Here is a 19,868-nt window from a genome sequence, read left to right on the forward strand (position 1 = left end):
CTTATTTCCTTGAACACATGGTGCATTTATTAGAATGTCACAATGGAAACATAATTTCTTTTAATAATAGTCAAACTAAACTTATGGCTACTTGTGAATAAAGGCTAAAATTTATTCATAGGCAGTGGGTATATTCTTTACAGAAAAATTTTATGATTTATCATTGAAATATGTTTTCAGATCTCATTGATAGCACAGGAAAAAATGACAAAGAAAAGCTTTGAAAAGTGAAGGGAGGCCATGGTAAAGAAAAAGTCTGTCTCCATAATCCTTAAATGTATCAAGATTTTTCACAATGTGTTTTAAAAACATACATACACACAAACATAAATTACATATGTATTTAATTCTCCTTTATTCATATTAGTAAGAGAAAGGACTCTGTGTTTGGACTATAACCTAAAACTCAGTGGATTATAACCATCCTTTTGTAATTCCCTTCTGGATTCAGCATAATGAAGTAATGCGAACTCGAGCATGTTGAAAGGCAGGTTCTAACACTTTCAACACTTAATTTTATGATCTTTAATAGATCTTTTTACTAAATTTCCGTTTTTCTCATCTATAAAGTGAGAATTAATTCATATTCCCTATCTGTTCAAGGAGAGATGGTATCATATGAGATAACGTTTGAGATGTATGATCAATTTAAAGAGATTTAGAAATACATTGTAACATTGAATTATTCCTTAGTCTCTTGAGCTTTAATCCTATATTTCCTTAGAGGATCTAGTCTATCATCATGGGAGGCATATATTGATAAGGCTAATAAATGATCAAATAAGGAAATAAAGGATGTATTGGAGGTTTGTTTGTTTTATTTTTTTTCTTATTTCTTTTATGTTTCTTATGTTTCTTCCTTGTTAAAACAGTTTTGGTATGAACCATGATGGAATTGGAAATTCTTGTGGGACGAAAGGTCATGAAACAGCAAAACTTATGGCAGCTCACATTACTGCAAATACCAATCCTTTTTCCTGGTCTGCGTGCAGTCGAGACTATATCACCAGCTTTCTAGAGTAAGTAATCTCTGGAGAGTGATGATGAATTACTCCAGAAGTAAGCCATTGGTAGAAGCCTAATATGTAGTGCTTCAAATTTTGCATAATGAGTAACTTTTATAGGGCCCAGTGATATTTCAGGCTGTTCCCAAAATACTTTAATGTATCATTGTGCCAAATGTTTTCCTTTGTACTCAAACAGAACTTACTGAATAGATCAGAAGAACTGGAGTGAGGATTTAAGTGGAGTGATCATGTGAGTGTTAGAAATGTTCAATAAATGGGAAGCAGTGTCAGGAAAAAAATGTAGATTTACATAATTTAATAGAGTGTAGGTCAAACTTTAATTCAATGATTACATATTTCATTTTCTTGGTGAAAAAAATTGAATTCTATAAGAATGCCAAAGTATCTAATAGTAACAAACAACAACAACAAAAAATCAAACACTCAGGAAATAAAAAGGAGAAAATGAAAATTTGTCTTCAACAATTTATTAAATGACTCATCTTTTCTACTGTTTGGGACCTTTTTTGCTGGTCCTTTAATGTATAGTCCAAGTCTGGTTACATAACTGTGAAGAATATAAATTAGCTAATGTATAACTTTTTTTAAGAAAGCAGATTTTCTTCCACATCTCACCTGCCATAGGGCTTCAGTATTGAACTTTGGAAACTAACACACTTAGGTCTCACTTTCTAACTGTGTGACCTTGGGCATGTTGCTCCACCTTTATAATCTTCAGTGACCTCATTTGTTAAATGAGTTTAGGTAATAATACATCAGGTATGTATATAATTATGTATAATGCTATAATGCATTAAAAAACATTTAAGAGACATTTCATTAAGTGGTAAAATATTATTATTTTAAATAATATCAAGGTTTTAAGCTTTACTGCTCTATCACTACCTTCAATATTTTGTGCCATTTTTTTCCTTGGGGAGGAGAGATTGAATACTCCATGAAAAGTGAGTCATGCATAAAGCACAGGCAAGCAACAGAAATCTTTTTAAAAATTGTCGTTGTTCAAAGTTCACGTTAGCATGATAATAGTATAAAATTTTAAAAATTCAGCTGTGTTATGTAGGGTAACATTATTCATTAAAGTTTTGGTTCACCTCTGTGAATGGCCAGATCATATCCTGAAAAGTTATAATTATATTTTTTTAGAAGCCTCAAACAAGAGATTTTAAATTACCTAACACAATGCTTTGCTCAATCGCAGATCAAAAGATAAATGTTTAAAACCATCTCTTTTGAATTAACTTATATAATAATGAAATTGACAGAACTGAAAATTCATTTTGGAAAGTAGCTCTTCTGTAGAACCTAACAATTTTTAATCCTAGTAATAGATAATTATGACACTGTACTTGCCCAATGCCAAAACTGGGTGAAGGGCCATAAAGATAGACCACAGATAATTTGTTTGACATCTTTTGGTAGTTTTTAACACAATGCACTAGCAATATCATTTTCCAAGATGTTTTTAATGAGATCATATTACCTAAATGGGGAGATCTGCTCCCCCCAGAAATCAAGCCAGATCTGCAATTTCTCCCTTGACTACGCTCATATTTTCATAATGGAATCTTAGTGTCTGTCACCAGAAAGACAAACTATATAGCATGCTCGGTATTCCTGTGCATTTTCAAAGGCTTCCGTCCTCTTGTTCTCTTCAAGTACCATTTTCTTGCTCCTCTGTCCTATTTCTATTGCACAGCCCATTTGCTAGGACTGTCTCTGTATGCATAGTAAATACAAGGACCAATTTTTCGTCTTTTGCCAGCACCTGCCTACCTGAAACCATGTCAAGGCTGTTAAAACACTCCAAGGGGGAATCCTGAAATTGCTGATAAAACACAGTTAAGAAATCACCACTGGTTTGGTGAGAAATGTAAAATTATTGTTAGTTGCAATAAAGTGTTCCATTGAATTAATTTAATAATCCAAAAAGCATTAATTAAGTGTTATTGCCTCTTTGCATTTTATATGTGTAAGCATGATTAGAGTTGACAGCGTTCTGATGTGCTTATTTATCCTGTAATTTATAAAAATATTTCTGTTGTGTATTCCTGTGGGGATACTCACAAAATTAAAGGCATTTGTGAAAGGTAGTTGTGTAAGACAATGGGTAGAGATTTGGGGGAAAGTTGGCTTTATTCCCTATCTTTAATAACTAAATAACTCTGATCATAATCTGACCAAGCAATAAAGGTTCTTAAAACACAAGGCCCTTCAAAAAGGTCAGTTCATTGGAGCACAAAGACATAATAGTAACTTGCTTGAATTTCTTTGTTCCTTTTTACTAATGCAGTGGACTTAATTGCTTTAGCAGCTATGTGTGATATTTTCTAAAATCCAGTGATATTTTGATCAGGGATTGAGGTTACATTTATGTTTTATAGTTGGCTCAAAAAGACTCATAACATTTTATTTCAGTTTTTCCTCTCAAGAAAAAGAAATCTTGAAAGATGAATTGTTTAGGAACTGCAGCCCAGCCAACAAAATGCATACCTTTCTCTACTTAGTGACTGTATAGGCCAAAGATGATGGTGGATTTTAACAATGAGCTTTCTATGATTTATAGAGATTCACTATTCACTATGTTCAACTGAAAACAATTCCATGGCCTTTAAATGCCAATAGAGTAAAAAGTCTCTCGTGTCATTCTGAAACACTACGTGCTATTGATCAATCAGGAGATGGTGTTTACCAACTCCCAATATTTTTTTTCAGATTTCTTAAACTCGGTGATTCAATAAGTGGTTCATGAATCGCCCAGAAGCCGTCCTGATTAAATAATAAAGAACCCATTTCCGTTAAAATGGACGTGTTATGCCAGCTTCTGATGTTTTCGGCGGACGGCTTTGCAGGTAGTGTCCTTCCTATCTGCCTGCGGGACTTATTTATTTATTTACTTACTTAGAAAATAGAGGAAACTGACCCTGGTATGATGGCTCACTCTCACTGATGACAATGGGCTAATTTACCAGGCAGTGGAAGGCAGCCAAAAGTCATTTAGGCCAGTTTTTTTCATATATTTTCCACCACTTAGTGGTAGTACAGAGTAATTTCATATAGTTTTCAAAAATTCCGAGGCCTCTGTGAATCAATTCTTGCTCTATTTAAATTAAAGTCTGTTAAATTGTTTGAACTGTCAAAGATACATAGCAAAATTTCCTACAGTTCCAAATTAAATAGAGACCAACCATTTTCACAGAAAGGATGGAAGCTGGAAAAAGGCAAGGCAACGTTATGGTTGAAGGTGAACTAGGAAGAAAGGTGAGTAGTAGAGCTGCAAGAGAAGTGATACAAGATGAACAGGATGACCAAGGCACTCACATTTTCTCTGTAGCAATTACGTTTGAAGGTCAAAATCAATAATCTATTAGACAGAAAACAGTTTTACCAATAGGACCTTTTTTTTTATATATATATGTATATGGAACCCATGGAACAGCTTAGAAAAAAAGGTTTCTTCTCTTTCCATTTATTTGACACATTTTGGGGACTTCATTCAAACCCATAAATATCTTTGGTAAGTCATAATTACATGTGGAGAAAAAGAGAATATAACTAAGTAAACCATTATTAGTACAGTGTTTGTATATTGGAAGCCTCAAGTTCAGTTGTGTTCAAGCACTGCAGTCTACAGAGGGCAAGGGAGAAAGGTCTGACTTAAAGTAACTCATTTTAGGAGGTGATGCATTGTTAGTTTTGTGAAGACCGATAGAGCAGTTTATGAGAACATAGTAGGTAAGACACTTGATTTGCTATAGATGATGCCAACCTAATTCATTTTTGCTTAATTTAGGTATATTAGCATAATTTTATGGAAAAAAAATAGGAGATGGCATTAAATGTTAACTTTTTGTTGTTGTTGTTAAGAGACTGTTAAGATATGTACAGGGTTATATAGAAAGGTTTGTTTTTAGTTGACCAACTGTATGGTATAATGACGGTCTATACTTTATAGTATAATAGAGTGAAAAATAAATCTAAGATTACAATTAGGGGTATGTCCTCATGTGTTCTGGAAACAGAGCCAAGAGTGCATATTTTACATAGGGATCTGTAAATTTTAGTTGAAGACTCAACCCTGGCTCATGTTCCTATTTTCAAGCTAACTCTTGAGCTATGTAAATAAGACTTCTCTAAATTAGAAGTAGAATACATAAAATACGACTTTGCTATCATGCTGCAAGAATTTTTTGGAAACGTAAATATACTTTGATTTACTAAGAATTTCATAATCAAGGAAAAAGCATATTCTCAAACTTATATACATTTTATTGCCTTGTCTTAGCATAAATGAAAATCGAGTCTATGAATTCAATAATTATCTATATTGCTATAGATTTTAACTAGGATTGGGTTTTTAGTTGTGAAATATATGCCGCTAGGGAAATAATCATAGTTCTACTTTTTGTGTATACAGTTTTGCTCTGGACAAGAATATCTGTGCTTAACAATAGTAAGTTGTATTAGCTTCTTATAGATGGACACTACTAACAATATCCTTCATTTTATTTGTTAATAAGTGAGGTTTATGTTTTCTGGGTAGAAAAATGCTCATATGACAATAAGGCACAAACTATGTTTAAAAGTGGTATTTGATGGGCAAATTCAAGAAGATTTATATATAATATCACTATTATCATTTTGATAATAGTAGCATAAATAACACTAGGCTCATCATAAGAATTGTATGGTTACATCGATTAGTTAGAACCCTATATTAAATAAAAATTACAACTTCCATTTTGTTAAAAGGAAACAATTACGAAATATATAAAAATAACATATCTAATATCTTTAAGAAAGAGAAAACATTTATACCAGGAGACCTATACAAAAATATTTATATCAGCATAATTTGCAATTTGTAGAAATTAGAAATAATTCAAATGTTCACTTCATACTTGTAGCATAGTCTTAAATGAAATATTAAAGAACAATGTAAATAAACAGTCTATAGTTATACTCATCAATATAGATATATCTCACAGTCATAATACTGGGTGAGTGAAAGAATCAAGTCACACACACAAAAAAATCTGCAGTATGTCTCTTGTTTTATAGAGTCCAAAAACATTCAGATGAATAATTGGGAGGTAAAACTACTAACAAAAACAAGGAAATTATTTATAAAATCAGGATATTAGTTACTTCCTGGGGGGAAATGAGGGCTGTGATTAGGGTAGAGCACTTGGGAATTTTTTAAGAAAAAAAAAAAAAAAGCTCTTACCGGGTTAAATATACATCTCTCACATCCATCTCCTCTACTTTCTGTACCTATATCTGTGATATTTGATGATAGTAATTGATGACTCAGGAGCATGGAAATACCCAGAATTGTTATTTTCTAAGAGTTAGTTAATAATTTATAATGGTGAGCTATAGATTTAACTTACTTGAAATTAGCAGGAAAGTGGCAGACAAATTTTAGTAACATTATGCAGAAAGCATTTTTGTTGCTTAACCCTCAATTAAGAATTAAAATAGAAAACTACCCCACTCCCCAAATACTTTAAACAAGATATTATTGTACAATATACACCAGATATGGTGACTAGGAGGAAAATATGTAATACATTCTCTACCCCAAATGTAGAAACAATTGAAGTCAACCTGTCCCACACTTGCTTTCCCAGAGCCATTAATAGTAGGTAAGACACTTGACTTGCAAGCATTATTAATTTGTACAAATACTACCAAACCCATCTCAAAAGGCCTTTGTGGATGCCATGTTCCTAAATATACATGTTCATTTTTTAAAGATTTATATGATTTTTCATTATTTTACTTCATATGGTTTCTTCTTCTGTGAAAATATACTGGAAAAGGGAACAAGACTTGTTTAGATATTTAATTAGACCACATTAATACAAAGTGATAGGTAATTCCAAAGAACTGAAACAAAATCCACTTTGGGATAAGCTTTCTCAGAAGAATGTTTCAGAAGACCACAGTACATGGCATTCTTCATAGTCTGGAGGCCCTCGCAATGGTCATCTGATTTGGTATTTTTAAAGAACATGAACCATGATTGGAAGACCATTAATACCTGGGAAGAAGAACTTTAACGAAGTAATTAGTTTTACTTCCTCCTGGATGAAGTCAATTTTCAGTTTGCTAACAAGAAAGAATATTTTCCTTAGAGTATTTATTCTTAAACTTTGAGGTCCTCATAATTCTACCTCTACATTTTTAGATTAATTTTCTGTATTCTTAAAGGTAATTATGTGTAATAATTTTTCATAGATTTTGAGTTGATGCCACTTAGGTGAATATATTTTATACTTTCTTTGTTATGCTATTGGCATATATTTTTACCTATAGGATCCTGTATTTAAGTACTTCAGTCCTTAAAATTTTCCCATTGATTTTTAGTAGTATTTAACTTGATATTTAATTTTTAGTACAAATTTAACTCCTCTCAGCAAGACTTTATTATTTGGTATAGATAGAGATGAAATTGATACTTTAGAAAGAAAATTAAAGATTTAAACTACTAATTCAATTATTTCACAAATATTCCATATTATCAAAATGGACTGTCTTCTTCCATTATATTTTTCATGTTGACGGTTTTATCATTAACCTTAATACATAATTTCGAATTTACTAGTACAAATACACTTGCCTACCATTTGTGTACCTGTATAGATTAAAGATATTTTAAATTTTAAAATAAAAAAGAACTTTCTATTGTGAAAATTTACCAAGAAAGAATTTTTCTTACCAAGGTACATGTCAATTTCTAAAAGTACAATAAACAGGAAATAAAAAGAGTTCTGAAGTGAAAACTGGGTAGCTGGGTGAAAAAATTTGTTCTCTTTTAGTTAGATACCTTGAACAGTGACAAGTGAAATAATTGTAGTAGCCAAGAGCAAAATTCATCTATATTAGTAGCACTTTTAATATTCCATCTAAATATTTTTATTGATTAAAAATTAATCAAGAGGTGCATAAATGAAAGGAAAAATGTATAAAGAAGACAGTATTCTGTCCCCTGGGTCTTTGAATCTATCACCTTATAAATAATATTGTTCTGTTTTTAAAAGATATTAATTTGCTGCTGTGCAAACACAAGTTTTTATGTAGCAAATTAACTTTTACATTTTAAGATATGATAAAATTTTAAGTAATATGAAACTCATTGTTATGCATGATTCTTTCTTACTTATCTATAAATGAAAATTTGTACTGTCCTAAATAATAGTTGAGGAACTTCTACTTGTGAAATTATTTTCCTTTGGCAAAGTAGATGGAAAAGATTTGGAAAAAAAACACAAGTGCTGGCACAATTGACAGGAATGTTGGAAAAAATTTTTAAATGTTGGCATAGGAATTCTTTAAAAATTCTAACTTACTCACATGTGAAATGAAAGTAAAAAAGCATCTGTCCTATTTTATGCACACTGACTCAATAAAAATGAACAATTATATTTAGCAAAGTATAAAGCTCTTTAAACTAAGGTATTCTGTCTGGTTTTTGGCGATCTTTATGTTATTTGTTCCACTGAATTAAATATTATGTTTGAGTGCAAGCACACTTTGAAAAGCAGAAATTATATAGAGAGGAGAACATTCCCTTTCCTAACTCTGATGACCCTAGATGAAATATGAAATTTTTGAGAGACTAAACACTTCTAATATACTTGAGAGCAGAACTTTGGATCTTGGCCTCATCTGTCATTCAGCCCATTTATTACTGAAATATTTCAAGAACCTTTGGACATGTCTTACTTACTACAGCACCTATTGTTCTACTCAAGGTGGAAGTATATAGATTAGATCTTTAAGGATTACAACCACAATTTTTTATTTTAATTTTAATTTTCCACATTTTATGTTTTTAATTCTACTACCAGATGTGGTTATATTTTCACTGAAAACAAACAAGAAACTTAGAGCAATGTGAAATTCTGTTTTGATTCCTTCAGAAATTAGTTGAAATCAGTGTTTTAAGGCCAACATGACATTTTTATATTGTTGCCTGAGAGATGCTTTTATTATGTCTTGGTGCTGGAAAAACTACTGGAGCTCTTATTCAGGTTTCAGTAAAGCTATTCTATTTTGTCATGTGATTATTTCTTGGTAGACTGTATTGTTTTTCATGCATCAAGTTATTAAAACAAAGAGCTGAACAATGGTTTCATAATTGTGATGGAAATCGTCCATAGTGTTCCTAATTTCCTTTGATCCTTTATGTTGAACAGTTCAGGCCGTGGTACTTGCCTTGATAATGAGCCTCCCAAGCGTGAATTTCTTTATCCAGCTGTGGCCCCAGGTCAGGTGTATGATGCTGATGAACAATGTCGTTACCAGTATGGATCAACGTCCCGCCAGTGTAAATATGGGGTAAGAAGTCTCAATCCTTATGTTTAGTTATTTATACGTGTTCACACACATTAGGATGGAATTTTGATGAATACAGTTTCCCTCTGGTAACATCATGTATGCTAATGTGGCCTTTGACAGTGCTGTTTTTCTGACACCATTTGTATGGTATCTATTTCTAAATGTTTGAGTAATCCAAAATTAAATAATTTTCAAATACCTTGTGAAGGGTGCTGGTAGAATTTTATTAATTTCTAATGTATTTCTTCTTTCAGTCCTGAGTTTATGATGCCACCTTTAGTTTGTTTTATGAAATGTTACGGTGTTGAAACCTCTCCCCGCACCTCCGCCTTTTCTGATTCTCTAATTAATTGGGTTAAGGACATTTTATATTGGCCAGGAGCTTTTACTTTAATTTATACTTTCTAGTACTGAGTCATTTCAAGTTGCTTCCATCCACTGCCCACATTCCTACACAACAAGCAAGTAGGGAAAAAATGACGTTAACTCAAATAGAGAAACAAAATGGCTGTGGGGGAAAAAATAGGTATCATAATTGATTCTTCATGTCTGCCTAAAGATGTCTCAGTGTCTATTTCAGAAGATTCTTCTCAAATTTCATAGAGAAAGATTTCAGTGTCTAGGATAGGGATGTGTTTATAGTAGGTGCACAGTATAAGCATGCTGAGAGAAAGAGTAGGATTTTTTAATAAATTGTCAAAAAATATTCAGGAGTCAAAAATACATTTATAACTTGGTTCCTATTTTTATGCAAATAGTGTTGAAAATCCCTTTTTTTAAAGAAATAACCATAAAAAGAATTAAGTGTTAAGGTAATTAAGACAAAACAATGTATGCATTGTACTGTACTAATTATTCCTCATGGGTACAATACAAAGGAAAATGATTTTTAAAATCTCCCTTGGGTGACAAGTCTCTTATTCATGGTTGGCTTTGGTAGTACATTTTGTGTGCTAGATTTAAAGAATGTGTGCAACTATCTGAATATCTAGAGCCTTGAGTAAAACTTTGGCCTTTCTGGTCTCTCTGTGAAAAGTCTTTACTTCTATTCTCATTTCTGTATGATTTTAGTTTGTTTTTTTCTTGGGTTGCTTTTTCCCTCAGAAAAAGTCAGCCAAACTTTAATCCTAGTCTTTGTATACACTGTTAGATTACTCTTATCTATGGTCTTTCATTAATTTGTTAGCAAGTGAAATAGTTAATCTATGTTTAGTTTTTCTATTGGAAACTTGGTTTTAGCTCCACCTATATATTTCCATATTAGATAATTTATGTATTATTAGTTTTACAGGAACTATGAAAGCACTTTTTTCCTTCAATAAATTAATGAAACACTTTTAACCCGATTATCTTATTTCTATGTAAGTATATCATTTGTTTCAGACCTCTTGGTTTGAAGTGAGATAAATATAGTAAGTGGGAAATTATACATTTTCAGTTTATATTCCTTATATTCATCTTTTAGGTTCTACTTCTTTATGTGTTATATTTATAAAGACTTTTGTAACAGATATGAAATAAAATTGGAAAACAAGGGAAAGACATTAACATTTTACAATCCTATACAATTTCATGTTTTTTATTATGAATCTTTTCACATTGATTTGCAGCAAAATGATTTCCTTACACTCATGTACTATATCAACATGCTTATGTTACTTCTTTATGAAGTGCTATACATTACTAACAAAGTTTCTTGAGTCATGGGAGATTCTTTATAATCATCCCACCTCTTAAGGTTGTACCTAAAAAATTGGGTTTACACAATTGATAGCACCCAGACACACACCATGTTTTATCAGATGAACCCTGAAGATTTTAAAGGATTCAGAGTACTACTTTAGAAAACAGTAGTGGCTTTGGAGGTGAGCGTTCAGTCGGTAAACAAACATGCTTGAGATGGTAGCTAACGGGGAGACAAACCAGCCCTGATTTAGATAGCTGACTGTTGCATCCCGAGATGAACACTAAACATAAATAAGACTGGGGGCTTAGGAGAGCACTGCAGCCTTTTAGTGAGGGCATACTTCTCGTGCTGAAGCATCACGAAGTGATCCCTCTTTCAACTGGAAGGTCCCTCATGTTGTCAGGGAAGATTTTAAACAACTACAAAATGACCCATAACTGCTGAAGCAATCAGCTTCCCGTCTCTCCTACTGGTCATCATGTGGTCATTGCTGAGGTTACCAGGGATTACGTGCGTACTGATGAAAAATCTGGCCTGAATTCTTTGTGAGTAGGTTCATTACTTACATTTTGGGATTTATGTGAAAACTTTGCTTTTTTGTTTTACTCCAGACATTTTCTACCATTCTCCTTGTATATCATCCATTTATGTTTTCCAGGTATACCATAATTCCATTAGAAGTATGAGGAGATTGTAATGGCTTTAAATACAAAGAACAAAGCAGTATAGCACAACATATAGAGTAATATAGGTGTATAATGTAATAATTTATAAATGATAAATAGTTTCTGTTGATTACACTCTTTTTTTCTGAGATACTTCAGACTGCTTTGGTTAAAATTGTAATTATGTTTTATAGCTGGAGAAACTAAAAATACAGAATATGATTTACCTACCCCAAGGTAAAACATACAAATGTACCTAAATCTGTCAGTTCTGCTTTCTATTAGATATAGTAAATATGTTAATAAAGATAGCAGACATTGTATTTCAGGAGACACTTTTATCGGTTTTCATCAGGTGATGCCTATTTTTAAGCATCTCCTCAAAACTCTCCATTTTGTCCCAGTCTTTTTTGTGAGAGAGATGATCAGAAGAGCTTCCCTAAACTTATTTTCAGGATCATAAATTCTCAGGTGTCTAGAACCCTGAGTCTTGATTTGAGTTTTATTTTCTTTTACCTTCTACAAAAGGTTAGCACCTCTTCAGGGCACGATGCAGGGACAGACAAGCAGCATGCAAAACCAGGTTCCAACAAGATCATCCAAAAAAAAATCCGTTAGCAGTTTTCTAAGAGGGCGTTGATTCATCCTTGATGAAAATGCATTGCAAAAGAAACAGTATCAATTTAGTCCAAAATATGTTTGTTTGCCTATTTAGAGGCAAATTGCTTCCTATACATCTCTGTAGAATCTATTGTCTCATTCCTCTTCCATTTTCTATTAGTCTACTCTCTCTTAGTAGAAGAGAATTATTAAAATTAGATTAACAAAAACATTTCACAACAACAATAATAAGTTTAAACATAGGAAAGAAGTCGCTGATGAGCCTATATATTGTAAGACTGTGGATGATCTCTTGACTGCTTTCCAGAAAGCACAGATTAATTCAGGGATCAGTCTCAAACATAGTTTCTTTCTTTTTCTCTTTCTTTCTTTCTTTCTTTCTTTCTTTCTTTCTTTCTTTCTTTCTTTCTTTCTTTCTTTCTTTCATTAAAGTTTATCGGGGTGACAATTGTTAGCAAAGTTACATAGGTTTTAGGTGCTCTGTATTTCTTTATTCTGTCACTTTAAATCATATCCCAAATGTTGTTTTCAAATACATTTAATGGTTTGATATAGGTTAACAATATAATATCCAGTACATAATTTACTGGTAGTAATCAAGAGGTGATTTCCCCAATGCATTTTTTAACAGAAATAAAATATCCTGAAATTCGTATAGAACCACAAAAGACCCCAAATAGTCAAAGCGATTTTTGAACAGTGTGCCAAGAATACACAATGGGGAGAGGAGAGTCTCTTCAATAAATGGCACACAAGGGTTCTCTTGGGGAAACGGGGAAAACTGGACAGCCACATGCAAAAGAATGAGACTGAACCCTTACCTTACACTGTATGTATAACCCCAAACTATGGACCCAAAATGGATTAAAAACTTGTACGACCCCAAACTATAAAACTCCTAGAAGAAAAGAGAGAAGAAGTTTCTTGGCATTTTTCTTGGCAGTGATTTCTTGGATATGACACCAAAAAGCCCAGGCAACAAAAGTAAATAAAAATAGACAAGTGGGACTACATCGTACTAAAAAGCTTCTTCACAGCCAAGGGAACTGACTACAAAATGAAAAGGCAACTTATGGAATGGGAGAAAATACTTGCAAGCGATATATCTTATAATGGGTTGATATCCAAACTATATAAGCAACTCTTACAACTCAATGCAAAAAAGCCCAAATAAGCCAATTAAAAACTGGGCAGAGGACCTGAAGAGACATTTCTCAAAAGAAGACAAGCAAATAGCCAACAGATGCATGAAAAGGTGCTCGATATCATTAATCATCAGGAAAATACAAATCAAAACAACAATGAGAAATCACCTACACCTGTTAGGATGGTTATTATCCAAAAGACAAGAGATTACAAGTGCTGGCACAGATGTGCAGAAAAGAGAACCCTTATACACCGTTAGTGGGAATATAAATTGGTGCAGTCATTACGAAAAACAGTATGGAGATTCCTCAAAAATTAAAAATAGAACTGCCTATTATCCACCAATCCCATGTCTGGGAGTATATCCAAAAGAATTGAAATCAGGATTGCAAAGAGATATGTGTACTCTGATATTCACTGCAACATTACTCACAGTAGCTAAGATATGGAAGCAGCCTAAATGACCATTGACAGATAAAGGGATAAAGCAAATGTGGTTTATACACACAATGGAATATTATTCAGCTTTAAGAAAGGAAATCCTGCCATTTGTGACAACATGGATGAACCTGGAAGATATTATGCTGAGTGAAATAATGCCAACACGAAAGGACAAATACTACATGATACCACTTATATGAGGAATCTAAAACAGTCAAACTTACAGAAGCAGAGAGTAGACCAGTGGTTGCCAGGAGCTGGAGAGAAGGGGAAATGGAGAGATACTAGTCAAAGAATACAAAGTTTAAAAAAAAAAAAAGAATACAAAGGTTAGTTATGCAAGATGAGTAAGTACTAGATCTCTGCTGTATAGCATAGTGCCTGTAGTAAACAGCATTGTATTGTATACTTACAAATTTGCTAAGGTAGATCTTATGTTAAGCGTTCATATTATATACACAAAAATAATAATCAAGAGGTTGGGAGGAAATTTTTGCAGGTGATAGATGTTTACGGCCTAGTTTGTGATTATGGTTTCATGGGTGTATTCTTATTTCCAAACTTACCAAGTTGTATATGTTAAATATGTACAGCTTTTTGTATGTCAGTCATACCTCAATGAAATGGTATAAAAAAGAGAGAGAGATGATGCTTAGCCACAGGTAGAACTGAATATCCAGGACAAAACTAGAGAAATTTTATAGACATCATAGCCTTGTTTAATTTATGGAGAATTATTATTATCTATGAAGCTTATCACATCATATAGACTTAAGAGTTAGCATGTAAATGTGTAATAGTGTGTTGTACATTGTTATTACTTACTTTAATGGAGAACTGTACAGTGTTTTATTAATGGGCCATGTATTCTGAACCATAAGTGAGAATACATGATCTAATACATGGTTTCACAATGGAACAGAATATTTTTCGACAGTGTTTTAGATAGAAGGTCTGTTTACTAACAGCATTACCTATGACCTCAAATCGATCATCAATAGATTTTACTCAGACACTTTTTCCAGTGAACAACCACCTTGTTGTTGTAAACTTCAGATAGCAAAGGGTATGACAAGCATGCAAAGTGCTTTTCATTTACCTGGCACATGGCAGACATTCAATAAATGTTTCCCTTTATCTGTATCTGTTATCCATGATACCATTTCTGTATAGCAGGTACACTGGTAGTGCTTTAGGAGAATCTGAGCCATCTGTACTTTGGGAGGCATATTAAGATATTTCAGGGGTCACATTTTGACTAATTCTCATCCTTCAACCTCAGCTCAAATGCAATTTCTCTTCAGACAGGCTTTCTGTCTGACCAATCTGTATGCAAAGAGTTCTCCCAGTTACTCTCTTTTACATTATGCTTTTTATTTCCTCCATAGGTCTTATAACAATCCATAATCATTTTGTTTATTTGATTACTTGTTAATTATTTAAATGTGCTCTAGGTATGGCCTTCCCTAACAACTTTATCTAAAGTGATCTGCACACACACGTGAACAAACACTCTTACTTCCTGTCATTTTTCCTTGCTTTATTTTTCTCCTTAAAATTTACTCCTTTCTAACATACTATATATTTTACTTGTTCATCTTGTTTATTGCCTGGTTTCCCTACTAGAATCAGTTTTCCTTGTGGGCAGAGATTTTGCCTGTTTCATGCACTGTTCTATCCCTAACATTTAGGACAGTACCTGTGTCATGGCAGGTGCTCAATAAATATTTGTTGAATGAATGAACTGATAGTTATAATGAGAATATAAGTTTCATGAGAGCAGGAATTCCACTTTTCTTGTTTATGGCAATTTATATAGTAATACAATGCCTGCTCAATAAATAGAGCTCAGAAAATACTTGTTTAGTGAATGAGTCAGAAGAATGATCTGGAGAAGAGATGGTGGGGAGAGGACCTTTGTGAGCACCATGTGGCTGTGTATTTGAAGAATTGAGAGAATGCCTTGTAGCTGAAGCTCTCAGCAAGCACCATATAAATGAGACAGGAAAACAGAGTAGGAACCTAATCTGACTGCACTTTATAGGCCACGTTAAGAATTCTAGGTTTTTATCTTAAGAGCAATGGGAAACTATTGAAAGGTTTATAATGAATGAGACCAAGAGTGATTATTGAAGTACAGAAGATCACAGAATTTCCAAGACACATAGGAAACAAATATAATTTTGTAATCTGGGAAAACCATATTGGAAAATTGAATACTTTTGTAACATGATCTATGTCCGCCTCGTTCCCCTTTTCTCTTCCCCTCCGAACACACCTTACACAGAGAGTAACTGAAGCAATTCTGCCACTGATGATACTCCCTGGTAGCAATGCCCTTGCTTTTCTAGGTAAATGTAAATTTATCCTTTTCATAGTGGAGGGTACTACACCATAATTCTCAGGTGAAATGAATAGAGGTGTTTAAATGTAGAACTGTATGGGCTCCATAATTTCGACTTTAAGATTGCAGAATACCAGTGTATTGTGGTGGAAACAGAACATACAAGAAGAAAATATGACATAACTTTGTAAACTTTAAGACTTTTCATTAATGTTGAATCTTTCCAGGTGAAATGTATTTGTGTCAAGGGCTTTATTTTATTTACAGATCATCAAACTTTTTAATGTTTTCTCTTCTACATTCTTCAATTAAGTGACTAATGACAGAATAATCTATAAGTGGTCAAATATATACATTTGTTCCATACTTCAGGTGTTGAGAGATTTTTAGGATCTAATATTAGAAATGAAAGGTCAAAGGGAATATATGTTTACATATAAAATTATATTTATTAATTTATAGTAAAAAAATACAGCTTCCCAGTTTATATTTAGTCAACTCTTCTAAAATCTGAAAATTTTATCACCTAATGAAATCTACCCAATTAGGTCAATTTATTATCAAACAATTGTTTGGTAAACATATAATTAAAATATGAGAGTATTTTTATTAGCATGCTAATGAACAACTTTAATAAGAATGCCATCAAGCTATATCTGCCGGAAGTACAGCTCTTTGCCGTCAGGGTAACCTGCTAGAGAGAAGATAGTTGAGTTCTCTCAGTAGGTTATCTTCCTCCTGCAGAATGCTTTATAAAGACTGACATATTTTGTCTCTCAGATGCTAGTTTTTAATGTTTTCATGCTTACTCCCCTTTGTTTACTATTTTATCACTACCAATTAGCTGAGTCAAGTCGCTTTCTTATTGAGAATCATTCCAATAAAAAGACTTGATTAGTCTTTTTTAGGGTATTGTTAGCGTCTACACTTTTTTTTTTTTTTTTTAAGAGATGCAGATAACTTGGGAGAGGATAAGAGTGAAATACTTAGAAGTACATATAAGGAAAGTTTAAAGAAATTGAGTTTGAGTGGCCTGTAAAAAAGAAAGCTAAATGTTGGCCTCAAAACCATCTTCAGGCTTTAGAACATTTGTTATAGTTTAATTGCTGGTAACAAATTGTTCTCTTTCCCTACCAAGAGCATAAAAAAACACAGTGGCCTTAATTTTCACAGCTGGGAGGTTGTAGATTAGGTAGTAGGAAGAATTTCAAGCTATTAAACATTGGAATTTTGCACTGAGAGAGATTGTAGAATCACTTTGCTTGAAGATTTTAAGGCGGTATAAATATTCTACAGTGTGGTCTGATATAGGCTTAGGGAATAAAAGGCTAGGAATTTTTAGCACCTTAGTATTCTTTTGGATTCCAAATATGTATGTTTATCAAGCACATAATTGACAAAAAGTTGACTTGATTTTTATTTTCCCTTAAATTTCAAGCCAAAATTATAGGTTCATAGTCACTTGTATCTTTAAAGATCAGTAATTTTTACTCTGGATTTGCTTCTTAGGGATGTATATTTTTAAAACCATTTAATTGTCTTTTTAACCTCTTCCAATTGATGATTATTTCATCTTATTTCTATATTAGTTTTTTGTTTACTTATTTATAACAAAAACATGTATATATACCTACTTTTGTGTGTGTGTGTGTGCCTTTCTAAGACCTCTTGCACTTAAATTACTCACATCATAGAATTAACCTATTTAAGGTGAAATAAGGGTATATTATTCTCTCGCTTCAGATGGCCAGTAAACACCTGGAGCCAGGCCACGGGGTCACCATATGTTGGTTTTCAATTTTCCTTTGTGTGATATAATGATAAGTAACTTTTATAATCATTGATGCTCCTTCTTGACCTCTTCAGGACTCTGCTCTCCCCCTTGGTCATCAGGATCCTTTATTGCAAACAGCTGTTGAGAGATGTTACTGATAGGGTAATGAGGACAAAGAGAACGTTTCATATCCAGAGCCAAGGACCCAAAATGGCATAGGGTTTAGGGTTTCTCAAGGGCAGAAAATTTGTGTGTATGTCTTTTATGGTCTTTAAGTGGTTAAAATAAAAATAACAAATAACACTATCTACATTAAAGATGGCATTTTCTCTCCATATACTGTTTTACTTCCTTAATAATATAATAATTATAAAATCATCTTGCACTTCTATGATACCCCTTTCCCCTTAAGAAAACTGCTAATTTCAATTTTCCCAGGTACATCAAAGAGCTTTTCTTTCCATTTTTAAATATCATTTAACAGCTACAGATGCTTGAAAAGGATGGAAATATTAGAAACGATAATTCCAATTTCTTTTATTGTTCTGAAAGGATCTTTGACTATAAAATAATCAGTTATTCTATTCTGAAGAAAGGAGCCCTAGTTCAGTTCTTTACAAAGTTATTTTCTGAATATCAGGCAAATTATTTTACATTAGATAATTACTTTAAAACTCCACTCTCTATACATGCTTTTATTATGATTTATATTTTTATTGTTAATATTTGCAAACTGTGTTTCATCTGAAAAATTAAATAGACTAGAAATCTGGAAGATGATTTTAAAATTTTAAATAAGTAGGAATATTTTAAATATGAATATGCTTATAACAGTAGTTGACAGTGTCCCCTGAAAAAGTGTTAGTTCCTTTCTTTTCTCCCTGCCTACAACATCACTTCTAAGAGATTATGAAGTTATCTGCTAGAGTTTTTCCAGTGATGGGAAATTCAGTTTCATTTCATCATTGTTCAGCTCTTTCAGGGGATATTTTTATACATTGAACTGAAATCTACCGCCTCTTAGGTTTTTTTTTAAACTTCCTTTTTTCCAGTTTTATTGAGAAATAATAGACTTATATCACTGTGTAAGTTTAAGTTGTACAGCATGATGGTTTGATCTACCTGTGCCGAAAATGGTTACCACAATAGGTTTAGGTAATATTTAGCAGCTCATATAGATACAGTAAAAAGAAAAGAAAAAAATTTCTCCCTGAGATGCATACTCTTAGGATATACCCATTGGTTGAACTGACTTCTCTTCTAAGTTGGCATGTATATTTTGTCTCCAATCCTTTATATAATTGGATTTTTAAAGTATAGGAAAAGGGTTTCAGTTTCAAAACCATGACAAACAGCAAGCACAATCACTCCTCCAGATATAAAAATAGAAAATAGTAGATAAATAAAATTAACAAAACAATTAAGTATCATTTATTTAGCTACAGCATGTATTTCTGTGATGAGAAGAGACATAGATATAATGGACAGATTGTGAAATGATGCCAGCATAATGCATAAGTCTCGTTGTTCATATATGATTGTTTACGAATGCATTAGTGATGTAAAGGTATCAGACAAGCTTTCTCAGAAAGAGAAAATCTATAACACTGTATAAAGACTTATAGAAACAATTGAAAGTCCTATAGAAGGTTCTTTATTGGAATAGTGGGTAGCTTACTGACTTCATTTCCAAACTTTTGAGGTTATGAAGGCAGATACAAAATCTGTGAAGATACATCCTTTTGTGTTATTTTATTTTAAGTTGATTGATCAAGAAGCTATTCCCTGAATCTAATTTTTAATTTTTACAAAGTGG

General features: G+C 32.6%; 1 protein-coding gene across 3 annotated transcripts in view; it reads left to right on the top strand.

Annotated features, from left to right (window-relative positions):
- Positions 1–19,868, top strand: part of ADAMTS6 (ADAM metallopeptidase with thrombospondin type 1 motif 6) — a 262,087-nt gene that overhangs the window by 134,666 nt on the left and 107,553 nt on the right. For all 3 annotated transcript variants that reach the window (XR_012495117.1, XM_074328899.1, XM_019743866.2), the window contains exons 10-11: positions 873–1,019; positions 9,233–9,374. Coding sequence is in view for 2 of the 3 variants with exons in the window: in XM_074328899.1 (XP_074185000.1) it covers positions 873–1,019; positions 9,233–9,374 (289 nt within the window). In the remaining variant the exon portion in view is untranslated. The remainder of the gene's footprint in view (positions 1–872; positions 1,020–9,232; positions 9,375–19,868) is intronic.

This window comes from Rhinolophus sinicus, linkage group LG03 (assembly GCF_036562045.2).
Source record: "Rhinolophus sinicus isolate RSC01 linkage group LG03, ASM3656204v1, whole genome shotgun sequence".
NCBI classification, from domain to species: Eukaryota; Metazoa; Chordata; class Mammalia; order Chiroptera; family Rhinolophidae; genus Rhinolophus; species Rhinolophus sinicus.